Here is a 16912-nt window from a genome sequence, read left to right as displayed (position 1 = left end):
TCCCTTTTCACCTCATGCTCTCCAAAAATTAAAAGGTCAGCCCCATTTCTGACCTTAAATAAAATAAGAATAGTTGTTCTACACTTTAAAATTAAAGATTCCTGACTGTTGAGTATTGTACTTTAGTCATCATCACAAAAAAAACAGATGAAACTGATTGCAACAGACTTTTATAACGGCAGACTGGCATAAAACTGAGTCACGAAAACCAGCTGTAGGTTCTAATAATTACTGGTGCAGGGGGTAGTTCTAATGTTTTTCCAGTGGGAAGTACATGTATATTCATTGTGACTAGATCACACCTCATTTGGCCTTGTGTAAATATATCAACAAATTTTAACATGGATTTTGTCATATGTTTTCTGGGGGACATTTACTTAATTATCTTCCAAAGTATATTGCTAAACAAGGAATAAAATAAAAAGTGTATGATGACCATTTAAAGGTATGTGTATTCAATTTCTCAGTACTGAATGTCTACAAGACCTGTATGACTTGTCATGAAATAGTCAGTACTGAATGTCTACAAGACCTGTATGACTTGTCGTGAAATAGTCAGTACTGAATGTCTACAAGACCCGTATGACTTGTCATGAAATCGTCAGTATTAATGTCTACAAGACCTGTATGACTTGTCATGAAATAGTATTGAATGTCTACAAGACCTGTATGACATGTCATGAAATAGTATTGAATGTCTACAAGACCTGTATGACTTGTCATGAAATAGTCAGTACTGAATGTCTACAAGACCCGTATGACTTGTCATGAAATAGTATTGAATGTCTACAAGACCTGTATGACTTGTCATGAAATAGTACTGAATGTCTACAAGACCTGTATGACTTGTCATGAAATAGTACTGAATGTCTACAAGACCCATATGACTTGTCATGAAATCGTCAGTACTAATGTTTACAAGACCTGTATGACTTGTCATGAAATAGTCAGTAATGAATGTTTACAAGACCTGTATGACCTATCATGAAATCGTCAGCACTAATGTCTACAAGACCTCGATGACATGTCCTTTAGATCTAAACAAATAAAGCAGCTTAGCAAGCATGCTCAGAAGGCTACTTGCTATAAACACATGAGCAGAACCATAAATAAGCAAATATAACACACGGGTCACCCAGGTTTTTCCCTACCACACTCACCCCCTACTGGGTATATATGTCCTCCTGTTATATATATTTTATTTTATTTTACTCATTTTACCACGTAGTAATATTTTATTACCATATTGTAGTAATATTTTAAAAGACTTGTTTCACATTTCAAACAACATACCAAGCTTGAAATAGTAAACAAGTCTAATGTTGATTATATAGTTATGTTTTACAGTTCAGTGAAATTTATCAATGTTTAAAGATGACAAAAACAAGATCAACATAATAAAATCAGCATCTTAACTTTAATAACATACTAATTTATGAAGCAGTAATGTTGTGTTTCTTAAAATCTCTCAACTGCCATAGACGAGTCTGATTCACTGACATAGTCGTTTTCAGAGCTCCTGTAAACAAGTCGACTTAGAAAGAATTTCACATTTCTGGAATCCATTGCGAATAGTAGCCAGTGTTATTATTATTTATTGCAAAATCGGAAGGTGTGTAGTCGATACAATCTGGAAATTGTTTACAAGTATGTGACTATTTTATTGATTTTGAATTATATGTACTGGAAAGGTATGGCTTTGGTCCTGAATTTAAGAAAGAGTACATGTGGCATCATCATGCAATGTTTGAGATGGCTCAATGTGAAGAAACGAGACCCAGTTTTGCTGAAACGGCTCTGCTACAGTTCAATGGTAATAGGATGATCCACCATTCCCTGGTTTTTTAAACTATGTTTTTAATGAGAAAAAAAAACAACAGATCTTGGTAGTTTTATACATCAGCAGGTAATCTAAAATATTTGTTTAACACACAATAGGAAAATCTGTGGGTAATACATGTGTGCATATCATACTTGGATGCGTGTTATATTTTGCTAATTTACAGTAATGTTATAAAACGTTGTGGGAAGATTGCATTGGCTACTGGCACATGCTCTATGACTACTATTTACCAGCTAGAAAGGAAGGATATTAACAGTCACAATTCATAACAATATGTGGCAAATGAGTCAATTGGACATTGCAGTTGTAATCCAAAGTATGAATCTAATAAGTATAGTTCACATTTTTCCACAATTTTTAACAAATTTTCAGAAACAAAGGAAACATTTAAAATTAACTGATATTTTACAATGCTAGACTCACTTGATAATCATCTGCAGATTCTCACTGTACTTAGCCCCCCTGTCTTTCTCTCTATCTGGTCCTAGCCACTCCCTCTTCAAAATCTCCTCTGAGTATTGGGCTGAAATGAAAAGTATGGACCAACTTGGTACTGGCTATGAATGATTCTATGTTTTTTCTTCAAGTTTCATCTGAGGGAGAAAATGACATAATCTGAGTGTTGATATTGTTTTTCCCACACAATACCTTCCATCTGTCTATCCATCAAACCATCTGTTGCCATAGCTCCTAATAACCACTGGATGAAAATAAATGAAACTTTGTACTTATGTTACCCTTGGAGCTACCATCGGCAAGAATAGCGTATCTCTTACTCCAACCTCTTGAGTGGGAGCTGTGAAAGCTTATCTGGTAGTGTTCAACTCGTAATCCAAGGTTGACGGGTTTGATACCTACCCAAGTCAGCTTCCTCTGTTTTTCCTTCGAAGACACTTTGCACCCACTTCTGTGGAATGATATAACCATTAATGTTTTCAAATTGCCATTAAGGTACTAACCAACCAATCACAAATGATGCCACTTCTTGGGTACCTTTGCAGGAATCAAATGTCAGATGTCAGAAAAAACTTGAATTACAGAAACATTTCCTGACAAAACTTATAAATGCATTCATAGCAATAAATATCATAGATATGATGAAGTTGTCATTATACCCCTGGGTCACTGTCTGGGCATGGGGTGGAGAGTGGAATAAGGAGTAGAAAGATAACACTTGCTTGCAAACTATACAGGGGGCAAAAGAAGCACTCTAACCTTTTGTCCTGGATGGGTTGAATTTCCCAGAGGATATGTGGTGATCCATATACTCTCACCACTGCAGATAAATAAAATTTTCTCCTGAAATTTAGTAAAACTTAACATCGTTAGATAAAAGATATTCATTTTGCAGACTGTATAATTTCAAAATAATTTCATATCCAGAAAAACTTGGTGAACAAGAACTGATGCTATTTGTTTACATGAAAACTGGCAAAAAATTAAGAATATAGGTAATACTGATCAATGTAAATATTATACTACAATGGTCTCTAGTGGCAAACCAAAGCAGTCAGTGCTTGTCTAACAAAAATTATGCCACAATAGTTTAATCAAAAGAAAAAAACAAAATGTAATTTAACAATTTTTATTTACACTGTTTCAACAGCCACTTTAATAATTTTACAATAATTACCTGGATTAAAACCTGTGTAATTAGCATGATTTGGTGCCAGGCTTTAATACATATGGTTGGTTAGACAATATGTTTAAGCTAATGACTAATTAGTTTGCTTCTTTATATAAGTCTATCACAGCAGCATGTAACTATGACATGTTTATGAATGCTCTAGTACACAACAAGCCTTCTGTCTGCATCTTTCTTTGTAAAAAAAAAAACAATGTGTTTATTATATTCAAAAATGAGAGACAGACAGACATACAGACAGAGTGTGTGCATGCTTTGTATTTTTAACATAGCTTTAACAGTTTTTCAGTCATATAGCTACGATGTCTGCAGTGTGGCAGTATAGTGATGTTTAACACTAGGGCATTATGCCACAGACATGTAGCATGATGTCCCACCCAGTAACATTATCCTGACACCAGGCCAACCAGTCCTAACACTAACCTCTTAATGCTGAGCACCCAGCATGGCAGCTGTTAGTACCACTTTTGTAAGTCTTTGGTATGACTCGGCCAGGGTTCAAACCCATGACCTGCTTCCGAGGCGGATGCTCTAACCACTAGGCCACTGGAGCGGTCTCTGAGACAGGATGAAAACTATGTTATAGCTGTCTCTCAACATTTATAGTTTTAGTTTATTACACAACACTTGCATTACCTTCAAACCCTGAACTACTGACGGCAGTAGAAACTGCATGTGATTATGACTATATTCCACCATCCAATGAAATTTAAAGACAACATTTTTTAAATTATTTTTTAATGTTACTGTGCTTGAGTGTAAGTGTGTACATATATGATGATGATAATGCTAAGTCTACCAACCATTTTTGTTTGTAAGTGTATTAATTACTATAAAGAAAACATAAGTCATTTTCTTTTATTCATATTTGAATTTCCATTCATTTTCAGTAAGCTTATATGAAACCTATTTTCAATTGGATGATATTGATGTTCTGGGGTCCCACACAGACTCATATATGGGACCTCAAAGCACATTTACTGAGTCTCAAAAATCACCCACTGAGTGACCTATTTTAGAGGTTACTATCTATGGCAAAAAACCAAGTCATATGACAACACTAATTGAATCAAACAAAGAAAAGTTGAGTATTTTCAACAAGTTTAAGGACATTTGTTTTGTTTTTATAATATGGCTTGAAGGTTTAGTAAAATGTCTGCTTTCAAACATTCAAAATCTTTACCACTCACACTCACTTCTCTAATTTTCCACAACTCTGTCCTATTCTGGACAGAAATTAAAGTCACATTGATCAAAAATTGGATTCCAGACTGGATTGTCCTCAAAATTTCAAATACAAGAGTTATCCCTGATTTCTCCTTTATACATATGACATGTTGCATTAAGAAACATGGATATGTGATGGCTTACCCAACTTATTACCACAGTCATGTGATTCTCCCTTCTCTGTAAGGCAAATCAGCAGTTTTATCACTAGAACAGCTGTAGTAAGATCAGGAACAATGCCAATCAGATTCTCAATGTACTTGATAGCTCCACTGTAATGAAAAACATAGTAAATTGACAACCTAATAAAGAAAATATTATACAGCAAAAACGTGTCATCCAAATTCATCCAGAACAGATTTTGTTAAGACCGCTAATTATAATATAGAGAATACATTTTATGAAAGACATTCTCTTATTTAGTAAAGATCAATTCAAAAAAATGCATTTTCCAAAAATTTAATAATGGATGTGTTTACAATAATATTCAAGTTACTCAGTTCAAACAAGTGACAGAAAATACATGAATACTGCATTATTGTATAAATGTGATATCAATTCCATGGTTGCTAAAAACACAGAATTTTAAGACAATTATCAATCTGTGGAAGCCAAAGGATCCTGATTCACAAAATTTAAGTATAAATGAATATGTTACTTTTGGCAAAACCACATAAAGTTTTGCTACCCAAAAAAATAAATAAATAAATCACAGTATTTTAAACATGAGGGTGAAGCCTGGGGATTCAGATTTCTTAAAATGAAGTCAAATATTTTAAATTAGAGCTTTCCAGTAAAATATACACTGGACCATAGAGGATACTTTCTACATAGGTGTAATTTAGCATTGTGTTTCTTATGAACTCATTTATTAGTCAGAGTGCCATGTAATATCCTTTTTTTTAAAGTGCCTTCCCTGAGCACCATGTGTTTAAATGGAACAGCCCTTAGTGAATCATGAAAAATCACTATTGGCTTAATTATTTTTCAAATACCTTGTATCAATTAATATAACATTTTGAAGCAATTTATAACATATTAGTTGTTGTCAACAACATGCTTAGATAGTTCCCAAGGTCAGTCAGTGACACTGGTTGTCATGGTAAAAGTAACTCCCAAATCTCGCCACAGGCAAGCTGATGAAACTAATCTGAAACTGGTACAAGGATACGCTAGTTTCAAAATGCTGACTTTCAATTGGAGACTGCAAGACCTGCTGAAAAAAGCAGTAAGCATTCACTGTGCAAGGAACCGGCAGCAAATCAAAATAAATGATGCAAATCTAGACTGGCCAAATCATTAAAATCCTTAATTTTATTGATTTACATTCAAAAAGGGCCAACACTCTTAAAAATGGTGATGGAAATTCCTGGTTATCAATCATAACGTGATTTTCATGAAATACTCATTCTAAATTACAGGGTGAACCCAATCAGAATGTGAACTTGAAAGCATCACCACAGATATTTTGATGTATTTTATACAGAAGCAAGAAATGTATCTATACACCACAGATGCTCCACAATATGTAATTTAAGGGGGCACAGGCATAACTCTGCAAACTTTGGTCACAAGAAGGTAAAAAAAACCTAATCTGAACTATGTCTCTTTCACATAAACTATCCTACTAAGTTTCATTTCAAACCATGACATCATCAAAAGTCTTGAGCAGAAATAGGATTAGAAGGCTAAGTTCCAAGCCAAACAGGGGCCCAAGCCCTTTACATTTTGTCCAAGCCCTTTACATTTTGCCCAATCCCTTTACATTTTGCCCAAGCCCTTTACATTTTGCCCAATCCCTTTAAATTTTGCCCAAGCCCTTTACATTTTGCCCAATCCCTTTACATTTTGCCCAAGCCCTTTACATTTGCCCAAGATCTTTACATTTTGCCCAAGCCCTTTATATTTTGCCCAAGCCCTTTACATTTTGCCCAATCCCTTTACATTTTGCCCAAGCCCTTTACATTTTGCCCAATCCCTTTATATTTTGCCCAAGCCCTTTACATTTTGCCCAAGCCCTTTACATTTTGCCCAATCCCTTTAAATTTTGCCCAAGCCCTTTACATTTTGCCCAATCCCTTTACATTTTGCCCAAGCCCTTTACATTTTGCCCAAGCCCTTTATATTTTGCCCAAGCCCTTTACATTTTGCCCAATCCCTTTACATTTTGCCCAATCCCTTTAAATTTTGCCCAAGCCCTTTACATTTTGCCCAAGCCCTTTATATTTTGCCCAAGCCCTTTACATTTGCCCAAGATCTTTACATTTTGCCCAAGCCCTTTATATTTTGCCCAAGCCCTTTACATTTTGCCCAAGCCCTTTACATTTTGCCATAAAATGGTGAAACTGAACATACCATAGGTCTTCTTTATCTAAAGCTTCATACCAAATTTGATTTGAATCTATGAATTCCTTTAAAATATTTTGAACAGAAGCAAAATTGACAACAACTGGGGCCATAACTCTCATAAATGTCCTCTTCACAAAATTTCATTTTAATCCATAAAATATAATGAGTGGAAACAGAACAGACTGACATGGGTGGAACTATGTCCCTTCCATATATATGACAAAATGTAATGAGCAGAAAGCAAACAGATTGACAGAGGAAAAACTATGTGACTTCCATACTTATGGAAAAAGTAATGAGTGGAAACGGAATAGAGTGATACGAGTAAAACTATATGTCCCTTCCATACATCTGGCGAGGTCATAAAAAGGGCCATAAATCTAACCCACAGATGAAATTATCTGGTTTTCAAAATTTTCCAAGATTTACTGCAAAATACCATCATACCAAATCTGGCTGTAATAAAAAAATAAATGTGGAATCTGGAGTCTTAAGAAATTGATATTGATACTAGAATGCTTGCCCTTCATACAAACAACAGCCAGGCTGGAACTTGGCTAAAAATAGTACAAACTGTTATACAAATTTCTGTAAGATTTATGCAATGAGCTTTACATTAAAAGGTCAGAGAAACTCATCTGGGTTGATCCACTGGATTTGATTCTGTGCACAAGTACACTTAGACCCTCTTTTAGAAGATCCCGGTTCTCTGGCATCTGGAAACCATTCCTATTTAGAAATGAAAAATTATACAATGTCTTTTTAAAAGCATTATCAATTCCCCTTAATATCCCATCTGCCCAAGCTGCCACAGAAGTCAATTTGTTCTGGCATTTAAAATAGAACATAGAAATTTTAAAAAAATATAATAAAATAATAATAAAGGAAACACATATAATTCAAGCAGTGCTGATGTGATAATGAATTGATATGTGACGTGATATCAGTGATTCATATTATAAAATATCCAATAGTTTGCAAGTACAAAACTAATTTTTCTAGACAATGGCTATTAATATAACTCAGCTTGACAATTCTTTGTTGAATTCTCTTTAAACTGAAACATCTGATTGAACAAATTCATGTAAGTCCTAGAATCATTTTTATTAGAAAAAACAGATCCAACAATATTTATTGTTATCAAAGACATATAATAAACCAGATTTTTTAACACAAGAGGCAAACTGCTACATATTTTTTATTGTAAAATTATTTCCATTCGTCATATTAAAGCTATAGCCTTATAAAGAGAGGTCATATTAAAGCTATAGCCTTATAAAGAGAGGTCATGTTAAAGATACTAGACTGTATAAAGCATTACTGACCAAGAAAAAATGTCAAGAATGGCCTGTATCAGATATTGACAACAGGAGGCCATCATGATGGATTCGTCACTGTGGCTGCCTGGGCCATCTATCAGGCCGTCATTTTGTGCTATCATTGTCTGGTAGGAAAAAATGACATTATCATTGGTATTTTAATTCAAATACTGAAAACAGGCCCCCACCCCCAATATTTCCAAACACAGAAGATTGTTTTCTTTTGGTATTTAAATTAATGGTTTATAGCAAGCACAAAATCCATTACAGCTGGACCCCATAAAAAATATAGTGAATTAATATTATAAACATATATGTTTGACAGGAAAAGAGCATACCAAATAAACTCACTTATTAAGACAAGCCCAACTACATAGACACAGATCTGCCACCAAATAACTCACTGGCACATATGGGTCTATGTAGTTTGTTAGGATTAATCACAAGCACAAACAACATAGATCCTGATCTGCAGGCTCATTTTGTTATGGCATATCAGGATCTTTGCTGTTTGCAATTTGACTCGACAAGTATAAAAGAGTAGACTGTAATGTATTATATATACTAACATATAAGTCAAGTCCAACTGCAAACAACATAGTCCCTGTAACAGTCAGTGTATAACAGTATATTGTTCTTACCATTCAAGGCTTGGCTATATATATAGTAAAATATGTCTTGAAAGGCCAGGTTGCCAACTTACAGATTTATTATAAAGTGTTATGACCTGTCTTGAGAGACCATGAATGAATGGCCTTTGGAGACAAGTTCTACTGTTCTGTGAATTCCCTATTTTACATGAGATCCCTATTTTGTGTATCTTGTATTTGATAGAAAACATGACTTTAAAGGCCCCAAGAATATTTATTACTCTGTTTAAACCCCTTTTCAATCCACAAATTTAAGTACGAACAAGAGTCCCCTGAAGGAACTAATGCTCTATTGAGCAAAAGCAATTTATCAGAATTCAAGATAATACCATTGCCACCATTTTCATTTAGGACAAAGTAGATCTGAAATGTCTCTGGTGAAAATTTCATGTCATAATAATCACCTATACAGAAGGAGTAGTGATAAGATGTATTCCACAGCAAACTTTGATCAACAAAGATTACGGTGAATAGCAGTATCATTGGAGAAAATGCCATGTGACAGCAACAAAAATACAAAGTAGAATTCTGCATCGATGTTTATAATAAAATCCTACACCCTAAAATCAGTCAAAAGTGTAAGAAATAAAGGGAAACAATCTGACATTCCTCAGGGCTTTCAAGAAACTAGATCATCGAGCATACAATACCTGGAAGAAGCAAACAACTCCTTCTAAGTGGTTGCATAGAGCTGGGAGGAGTTTTACTGCAATGGTGGCAATATCCAGTGGAGAGTGCTGGTCGAGATTGGAAAAGCCCACCTTCTTATCTCCCTTACTCTAAGAAATAGAAATACTTCAAAAACATTTGTTTTCATTAAAACAGTTATATAGAAAAAATATCTTTTTGTGGGTATATGTATACATACATAAGCAGGGGTGCATATTTACTCTAGAGGTGGAAAACCATTCATTTGGTCTTAAAATATACGGTATGAAGCCACAATGAGAGCCCCAACAAATGGTATGCTATCAAGAAAGTGAATTCACTGTGTCAGCTCATTTCAAGTAAGGCCAGCCCTGATTAGCTGCCACTTCAAAAATCCCTGGTAGCAGCTCCTTTCAAGGGAGGTGACCTCCCCATTAGCTGCCACTTCATGAATTCAATGTACACGGGCCTTTCAAGGGAGGCCACCCCTGATTAGATGCCCATCATTCTGTACCAAAGTTGTACATCTGTACCATTTTGTGCACTTTACATAAGGGCTCTTCTATTTTAAGATGTGGTTGCCCCATTGGAGGGTTAACACTAAAAAATTTAGTTTGGTAGAGTTCACTGCCACCTGTCAACTTTTCATCCAGTACTCTGTCAATTATTAAAAAATATCTTGAAAGATAAGTTTTTTAAAATATATTTTTATCACATCTTAAAAGGATATGGATGCCTCATATAATATGGTCGTATTGAAGTAACACTGGTTCAAAATGCAAAAACCATGAAAATGTTTCCTGAATTTTAAACATTTACTGAACTAGGAGATATGATAATGGACATATTGATGGATAGACAAACAGCATCCCCTTCCTAATGCATCATCATCAATTGGTTCATACAGCTCTGGAGATTTATTTTTCAAGGATTTTACAGTTTCAAGGAGTACTGTTTTGACTTACAGAATTAGAACTTTCTCCATTAGACTTACAGAATTAGGACTTTCTCCAATTGACTTACAGAATTAGGACTTTCTCCATTAGACTTACAGAATTAGGACTTTCTCCATATGCTACTGTGTTACTATTCATGCTGAGTGGTATTGATCCACCAAATTGTTTTCCCACTTTCTTGATTTTATTATTTTTGGATGATATGCAAATAACATAAAGTCATCATTTAAAGAGTGATATATTTTATTCAGTTCTGATATTTTGCACTTTTTCAGGTAAATTTCAAGAACTTTTCAAGGATACTGGAACTTTTTTTTTTAATTAAATTTTCAAAGCAACTCTTCACATTTAAGAATTTTTCAAGGATGTATGAAACATAATGATTGCCGAGACTTAATGTTGACATGGGGTTGTAATTTAATTTCTTCTTCATAAAATTCAAGAACCATTTCATAGATGATGCATTCTTGAAAACATAGTCATATGTACAATTGTATTTCTTTTATGTCAGCATTCTCTGAGAGTTTACTGAGAATACTGAACAAAAGGGTCAAAGTAATTTGATGATGGCACAAGGTTGCAATTTCATTTCTTCTATTTTTTAATAAATTCTGTGAAGCATGTAAAAACTGTATTTATGAAGAAACAGTCATAAAACTTTATTTCTTTTATTTCAATACTGCCTGAGTGTGCCAATTAGAACATAGTGATATACTTTGGCATAATGTTGTGGCACTCTAAAAATATCGACATAGTAAACTCTGCTGCCATACACACAGAACCTAGGAAACTGAATAAATGAGACCAAGTAACAGGCACAAAAGCATGAAATGTAGGTCACTGTGTTGTGGTACTCTGATGACTAACATGCATCTATATATAACAGTCAATGCCACAATGTCACCTTAAACAATTCAAGCACTAAAAAGTTTCCTCAAAATACCTTAAGGAAAGTCCTCCTTTTTGACTGACAGGCTATCAGAGAATGCTCGAGCTTCCGACAGAAATCGTCAAGGAGAAACTTTAACTGGGGTGGCTGAATCACAATATCTGATGTTGCCTGCAAATCATAATTCTTTATAATATATCTGTCACTATGTGTTAAAGAAAGAAATAAGATGCAATCAGAGCAATTTGCACAAAATAATGACAACTTGTGCATCTGAGCAGAACTTCTTGGTCGACTTGTAGTTACCAAACTTTTAATAGTCTGATGGCTACTAAAGTTTTAATAGTCTGATGGCTACTAAAGTTTTAATAGTCTGATGGCTACTAAAATTTAAATAGTCTGATGGCTACTAAAATTTGTATAGTCTGATGGCTACTAAAGTTTTAATAGTCTGATGGCTACTAAAGTTTTATGATGGCTACTAAAGTTTTAATAGTCTGATGGCTACTAAAATTTAAATAGTCTGATGGCTACTTAAGTTTTAAGTCTAATGGCTACTAAAGTTTTAATAGTCTGATGGCTACTAAAATTTTAATAGTCTGATGGTTACTAAAATTTAAATAGTCTGATGGCTACTAAAATTTAAATAGTCTGATGGCTACTAAAGTTTCAGTTATCAACAGTCAGCATTTATTTATGTTATCATACATGTTTTTAAATAAAACTCTGAATCCAATGTATAAATCCCAGAGATTCAACTGCCCCTTTACAGGATTAGAAAAAATTAGGATATTACGATTCATAATTCAAAATGTGGCTTTCTAAATTTTTACTGGTTTTGTTATATTTAAAAGATAATGTCTCAGTTTCATCTGACTTTTCCTACCACATTTGAGATATTTTGACAATTATGTTGGGGTATGAGGTCAAAGGTCATTGCCAAAGAATAGTTGGAATTCACAAATAAAAACGTGCAGACTTAGCATAGGGTAGTCATTTCCAACTAGGCCTGTCAAACTTAAATGACACTACAATCAAGTCTAATTCACATGAAATCCACAGGAAGTCATTTCCAACATGGCTAGTCAAATTTAAATGACATTACAAGCAAGTCCAATCCACATGAAATCCATAGGAAGTCATTTCCAACATGGCCAGTCAAACTTAAATGACATTACAATCAAGTACAATCCACATGAAATCCATAGGAAGTCATTCCAACTTGGCCTGTCATTACAATCAAGTCCAATCCACATGAAATCCATAGGAAGATAATTTATCTTCTCAGAAATTGCAAGTATAACATGTGTTATAACTTTCATTTGTTGAAAGACAAAATGAAACTACTACATTAGGGAAATCTGACCATTGCTTTCCCCATCTGTGTTGCTAGTTACATGACCACCCAAATCTCCCATCATTCATATCCATGACATCTGAGGTCCAATAATCATGTGATGCTGACAACAAACCCTATCCAATGTTGTATGAAAGCTTCGAAATATTAACTGAAATTCACACCAAATTTTTTCCAAAGCAAAATGAAAGGACATAATTTTTATATATTTATTCCAAGAACCACCAAAAACCCTGCTGTTGTTGCAGCAACAAGGCCAATTCATCACATATTAACGTGATAGTCACATGCTGACATGTGCACTCTGCTTACTGAATCTGTCAACATCAGGCAGAGAGCACATGTATTGTTAATCTACATGCATGTCTGATATTGTTTTGTGGGTGTCCTTGTGGTGGTCTTTTAACAGCAAAGATGTGGCCAGGAATGTAACATTTTCAACAGGCTGAAAAGTAACAGAAGCAACTGTGGAACTAGAGAGTGAGTGTTGAGACTTGCTTCAAGGCATGACAATCAGCAGGGTATTCAAATGAATAGTTCAAGACTATGTTCCGATTGCTGAAAAAGAACCATGAAGGCCAAGTTAAGCATGGGTTACAACATTGCAAACCAGCTGTTGCATGTCAAAAAAGGACTTCTAGTCCATGCACACAGAGGAATATTTCCAGGACCATGATCTCAATGTCAACATCAGTGTAGAAGACCAGCATAGTTTTTCCTGTAGAAAGCCAAGTTGAATTTTTATGGGAGTTCTTGTTGGAAAAAGAAAGGCCTATTGGCGCTTGGGTCTTTCAGTAGTATTTTAGTAACTCAACCAAACTGTAGTATCTGTTTGAAAATATTATGTTCTTTTTTATTTAGAAGATGAATGGATGCAGGAAATCAGTAAAAAGCCAAAGATGGAACAGGAAGAGGAAGACTAAACTCTTGAAGCAGACAATGGAAAATTTCTTCATTAGGTGCAAGAAATCAGAATCTTCCCTTGACATCACTGAACTTAGGGAGGACAATGGTATTTGTGAGCATGGAAGAGTGGTGTGAAAAAGATGAATGTAGCAACAGCTAAGCTGGAGAAGTAGATGGACAGAGACAATGAATACGGCCGAGTCCATCCATGCTGGGGCATAATGATATCCAGGCAGTCACTTTGAGAGTAATCAAAGGTCTGAGACAGGTAATGTGTGTACAGAAAATGTCACTGCAACTGACACTGGGCTAAAATGTAGCCAGGACAAGTGATGGTCGTGTCTGGTGCCTGTCCTCAATGCTATCATGGGATCCTGTATGAAGACCATACAGCGGGGAACATATTTACAGATTTTGGTTCTGATATCACAGGTCACTTACAACTGAAGCTGGAAGTGGCATGACCAAATGCCAGATGCTGTCTACATTGTGGGTCTGGGACTAGCTATACCATGAAATATCACCATACCCAACTCTAGTATATATAAAAAAAAGTTATAGGTCTAATTCTACAGCAGCTGGAATGGACATGATCTTAGGATGGCTTATGTTGGTGCTTAAGTTGTACCAGCTATTAAAAGAATGACCAGCTTGTGGTGATGGTTTGTCCAGAACTATGAAACAGGGACCATAATACCATGTCATTAATAGCCTTGAATGTTATTAATAGCCTTGCATGTTATTTCCAGGGTTTTCTCTGGTTCTTCCTCCACCATTAATACTGGCCGCCATGTATAGCCTATCATGTGCTGCAAAATGGCGTTAAACCCCACAACAACAACAACAACAAAAAGCATGTTATTAATAGCCTTGCAGTCTGGTCAATGATTGATATGCTCAAGTTGTGACACTGTTGTTGAAGGCAGATCTGTACTTGTTAAGGAAGCCTCTGATGATACAAATTGCAATATCACTTTGGGTGATGGCAGAGCTGAAACTGTTCTGGAGCTGACGATGTTAAAGATTGTACTGTCACTTTGGGTGATGGCAGAGCTGAAACTGTTCAGGAGGCTGACGATGTTACAGATTGTACAGTCACTCTGGGTGATGGCAGAGCTGAAACTGTTCAGGAGCTGACGATGTTTCAGATTGTACTGACTCGGTCAAAAGGAAGTTGGGAATACTGCCACCTCAAGTGACTGTCATAAGGATCAGGGCCTGAAAATAGTGGTGGTCTGAGATCTGGGACATGCAACTTTCTCAGCTGAATCAAAGAGATAAACTTGTCAGAAGTCTCCATTGGACCTCCCATTTAAAAAAAGAAATGGAAATTTAATGTATTCCTCTGCAGTCTTAAGCAAAGTGTAAGATGCCAACAAATATATATGCAAAATTATGTACAAGCAATGTTACTCAAAGCCTAGTAACACTTTTTTGCTGTGTACAAGATACTCAGACTGGAACAATGTGTACAGAAAAGTGTGTGAGCTGGTGCTATTTAACACTAATTTGACTACACTTCCACATAAATATGAAAGTCCCAAGACCTAATGTCTAATCTAATTCAAAGGAGATTCATCTGATTACTTGGAAAGAGACAATTCTAAAGTCATCCATTTCAAGACTCATTCAACGACACTTGATATTTCTGATGTAATGACTGGCTAAAAAATGTGTTCACACATACTGCAGGACTGGTCCTATACAGTAAGTTCAAATTAACTACTGACTACAACACTAAAATGTGAACCGCGCTGCAACACTTAGTTCTGTGCCAATGAATATAACATATTATCAATATGAATCATGAGTTTATTTATTTTAACTTTGGTTCCTCATCTACTGGGAAATCTGAAAAGCTAAAGAAACCCAAAAGAAAATGTATCCCCAGCAAAACAGAAGTCAAACAAGGATGTAAAGTATGATGAATGCCATGGTCTCACATTTAAAGGACACTGGAAAACAAATTGGCCATGGGTTGGATATGATTGGGATCCAAGGAAAAATGTGTTCAACCTTTTTAAAGTCACTGATTTAGCCAATAGGTCTAGCACCCAATACAGTGATTCCTGAAACAGCAACCCCAGGCAGTATTCAGGGCGCTCAGTGAGTTTAGTGATTCCTGAAACAGCAACCCCAGGCAGTATTCAGGGCGCTCAGTGAGTTTAGTGATTCCTGAAACAGCAACCCCAGGCAGTATTCAGGGCGCTCAGTGAGTTTAGTGATTCCTGAAACAGCAACCCCAGGCAGTATTCAGGGCGCTCAGTGAGTTTAGTGATTCCTGAAACAGCAACCCCAGGCAGTATTCAGGGCGCTCAGTGAGTTTAGTGATTCCTGAAACAGCAACCCCAGGCAGTATTCAGGGCGCTCAATGAGTTTAGTGATTCCTGAAACAGCAACCCCAGGCAGTATTCAGGGCGCTCAGTGAGTTTAGTGAGTTTTAGACCTCGTCACTCTTTACCAGCCGAGTCTCAAGCATTACAGAAGACCTTAGCCCCACCTCATGCAACCAAGAAGATGTTGCTTGTTCTCAAGTGATATCACAGGATGATACAGTCTTCCGAGCCATCCATTGAAGAAGTTTTCTGCCTTTGATCTGGAGTTCTGCCCTCCTCCTCCACTCCATCAACAACCTGGAGCTCCAGCATCTGTTGATCTTATGACAAAATGTTAAAGTTCAACTTCAATTACTTCCACAGTCTAGTAGAGTTACAGACAGTCTGACTTGCCTTCATCATCAGTTCGTTAGCAGTTCTACCCTTGCCATGCACCAGTATTTCATCTGGTAACCCCAGCAGTTGACAGTGATATCACTGCTTTGGGGATGACAAAGCCACACTCCATATGTATGGAACTGATGGCCTTTGATGACACTCGGCAGTAAGTGTGCAATAGTGTAACCATAGTTTCTATGTTGGACTTGGTCTCTATGGCTATCTTCCAACGGGCAAAACATAGCTCATCTTTTCTCACTTTGTATACATCAGGGCCTGCATGGGAGTCTGTCTCAAGAATAGCACGAGTACTGAACAGAACCATTCAACATACTTTGGCCAATGCTGTAACCGCAGCTGCAATTTACAATTGGTGGAACGTGACTCACTACTCTCTACCTCTACTTTC

At 35.9% G+C, this 16912-nt stretch overlaps 1 protein-coding gene across 1 annotated transcript in view; it reads right to left on the bottom strand.

Annotated features, from left to right (window-relative positions):
- LOC149787586 (Fanconi anemia group D2 protein-like) overlaps positions 1–16912 on the bottom strand; it is a 172877-nt gene that overhangs the window by 53492 nt on the left and 102473 nt on the right. The window contains exons 31-36 of the mRNA XM_089973764.1: positions 11581–11697; positions 9684–9812; positions 8390–8508; positions 7680–7793; positions 4860–4987; positions 2267–2366 (exon numbers count right to left, since the gene is read on the bottom strand). Of these exons, the coding sequence (XP_089829890.1) occupies positions 2267–2366; positions 4860–4987; positions 7680–7793; positions 8390–8508; positions 9684–9812; positions 11581–11697 (707 nt within the window). The remainder of the gene's footprint in view (positions 1–2266; positions 2367–4859; positions 4988–7679; positions 7794–8389; positions 8509–9683; positions 9813–11580; positions 11698–16912) is intronic.

Source organism: Sinohyriopsis cumingii, chromosome 11 (genome assembly GCF_028554795.1).
Source record: "Sinohyriopsis cumingii isolate HCF-2022 chromosome 11, ASM2855479v2, whole genome shotgun sequence".
Classification (NCBI taxonomy): domain Eukaryota; kingdom Metazoa; phylum Mollusca; class Bivalvia; order Unionida; family Unionidae; genus Sinohyriopsis; species Sinohyriopsis cumingii.
The sequence above is the reverse complement of the archived record's forward strand: the minus strand, read 5'-3'. Positions and strand labels throughout refer to the sequence as shown.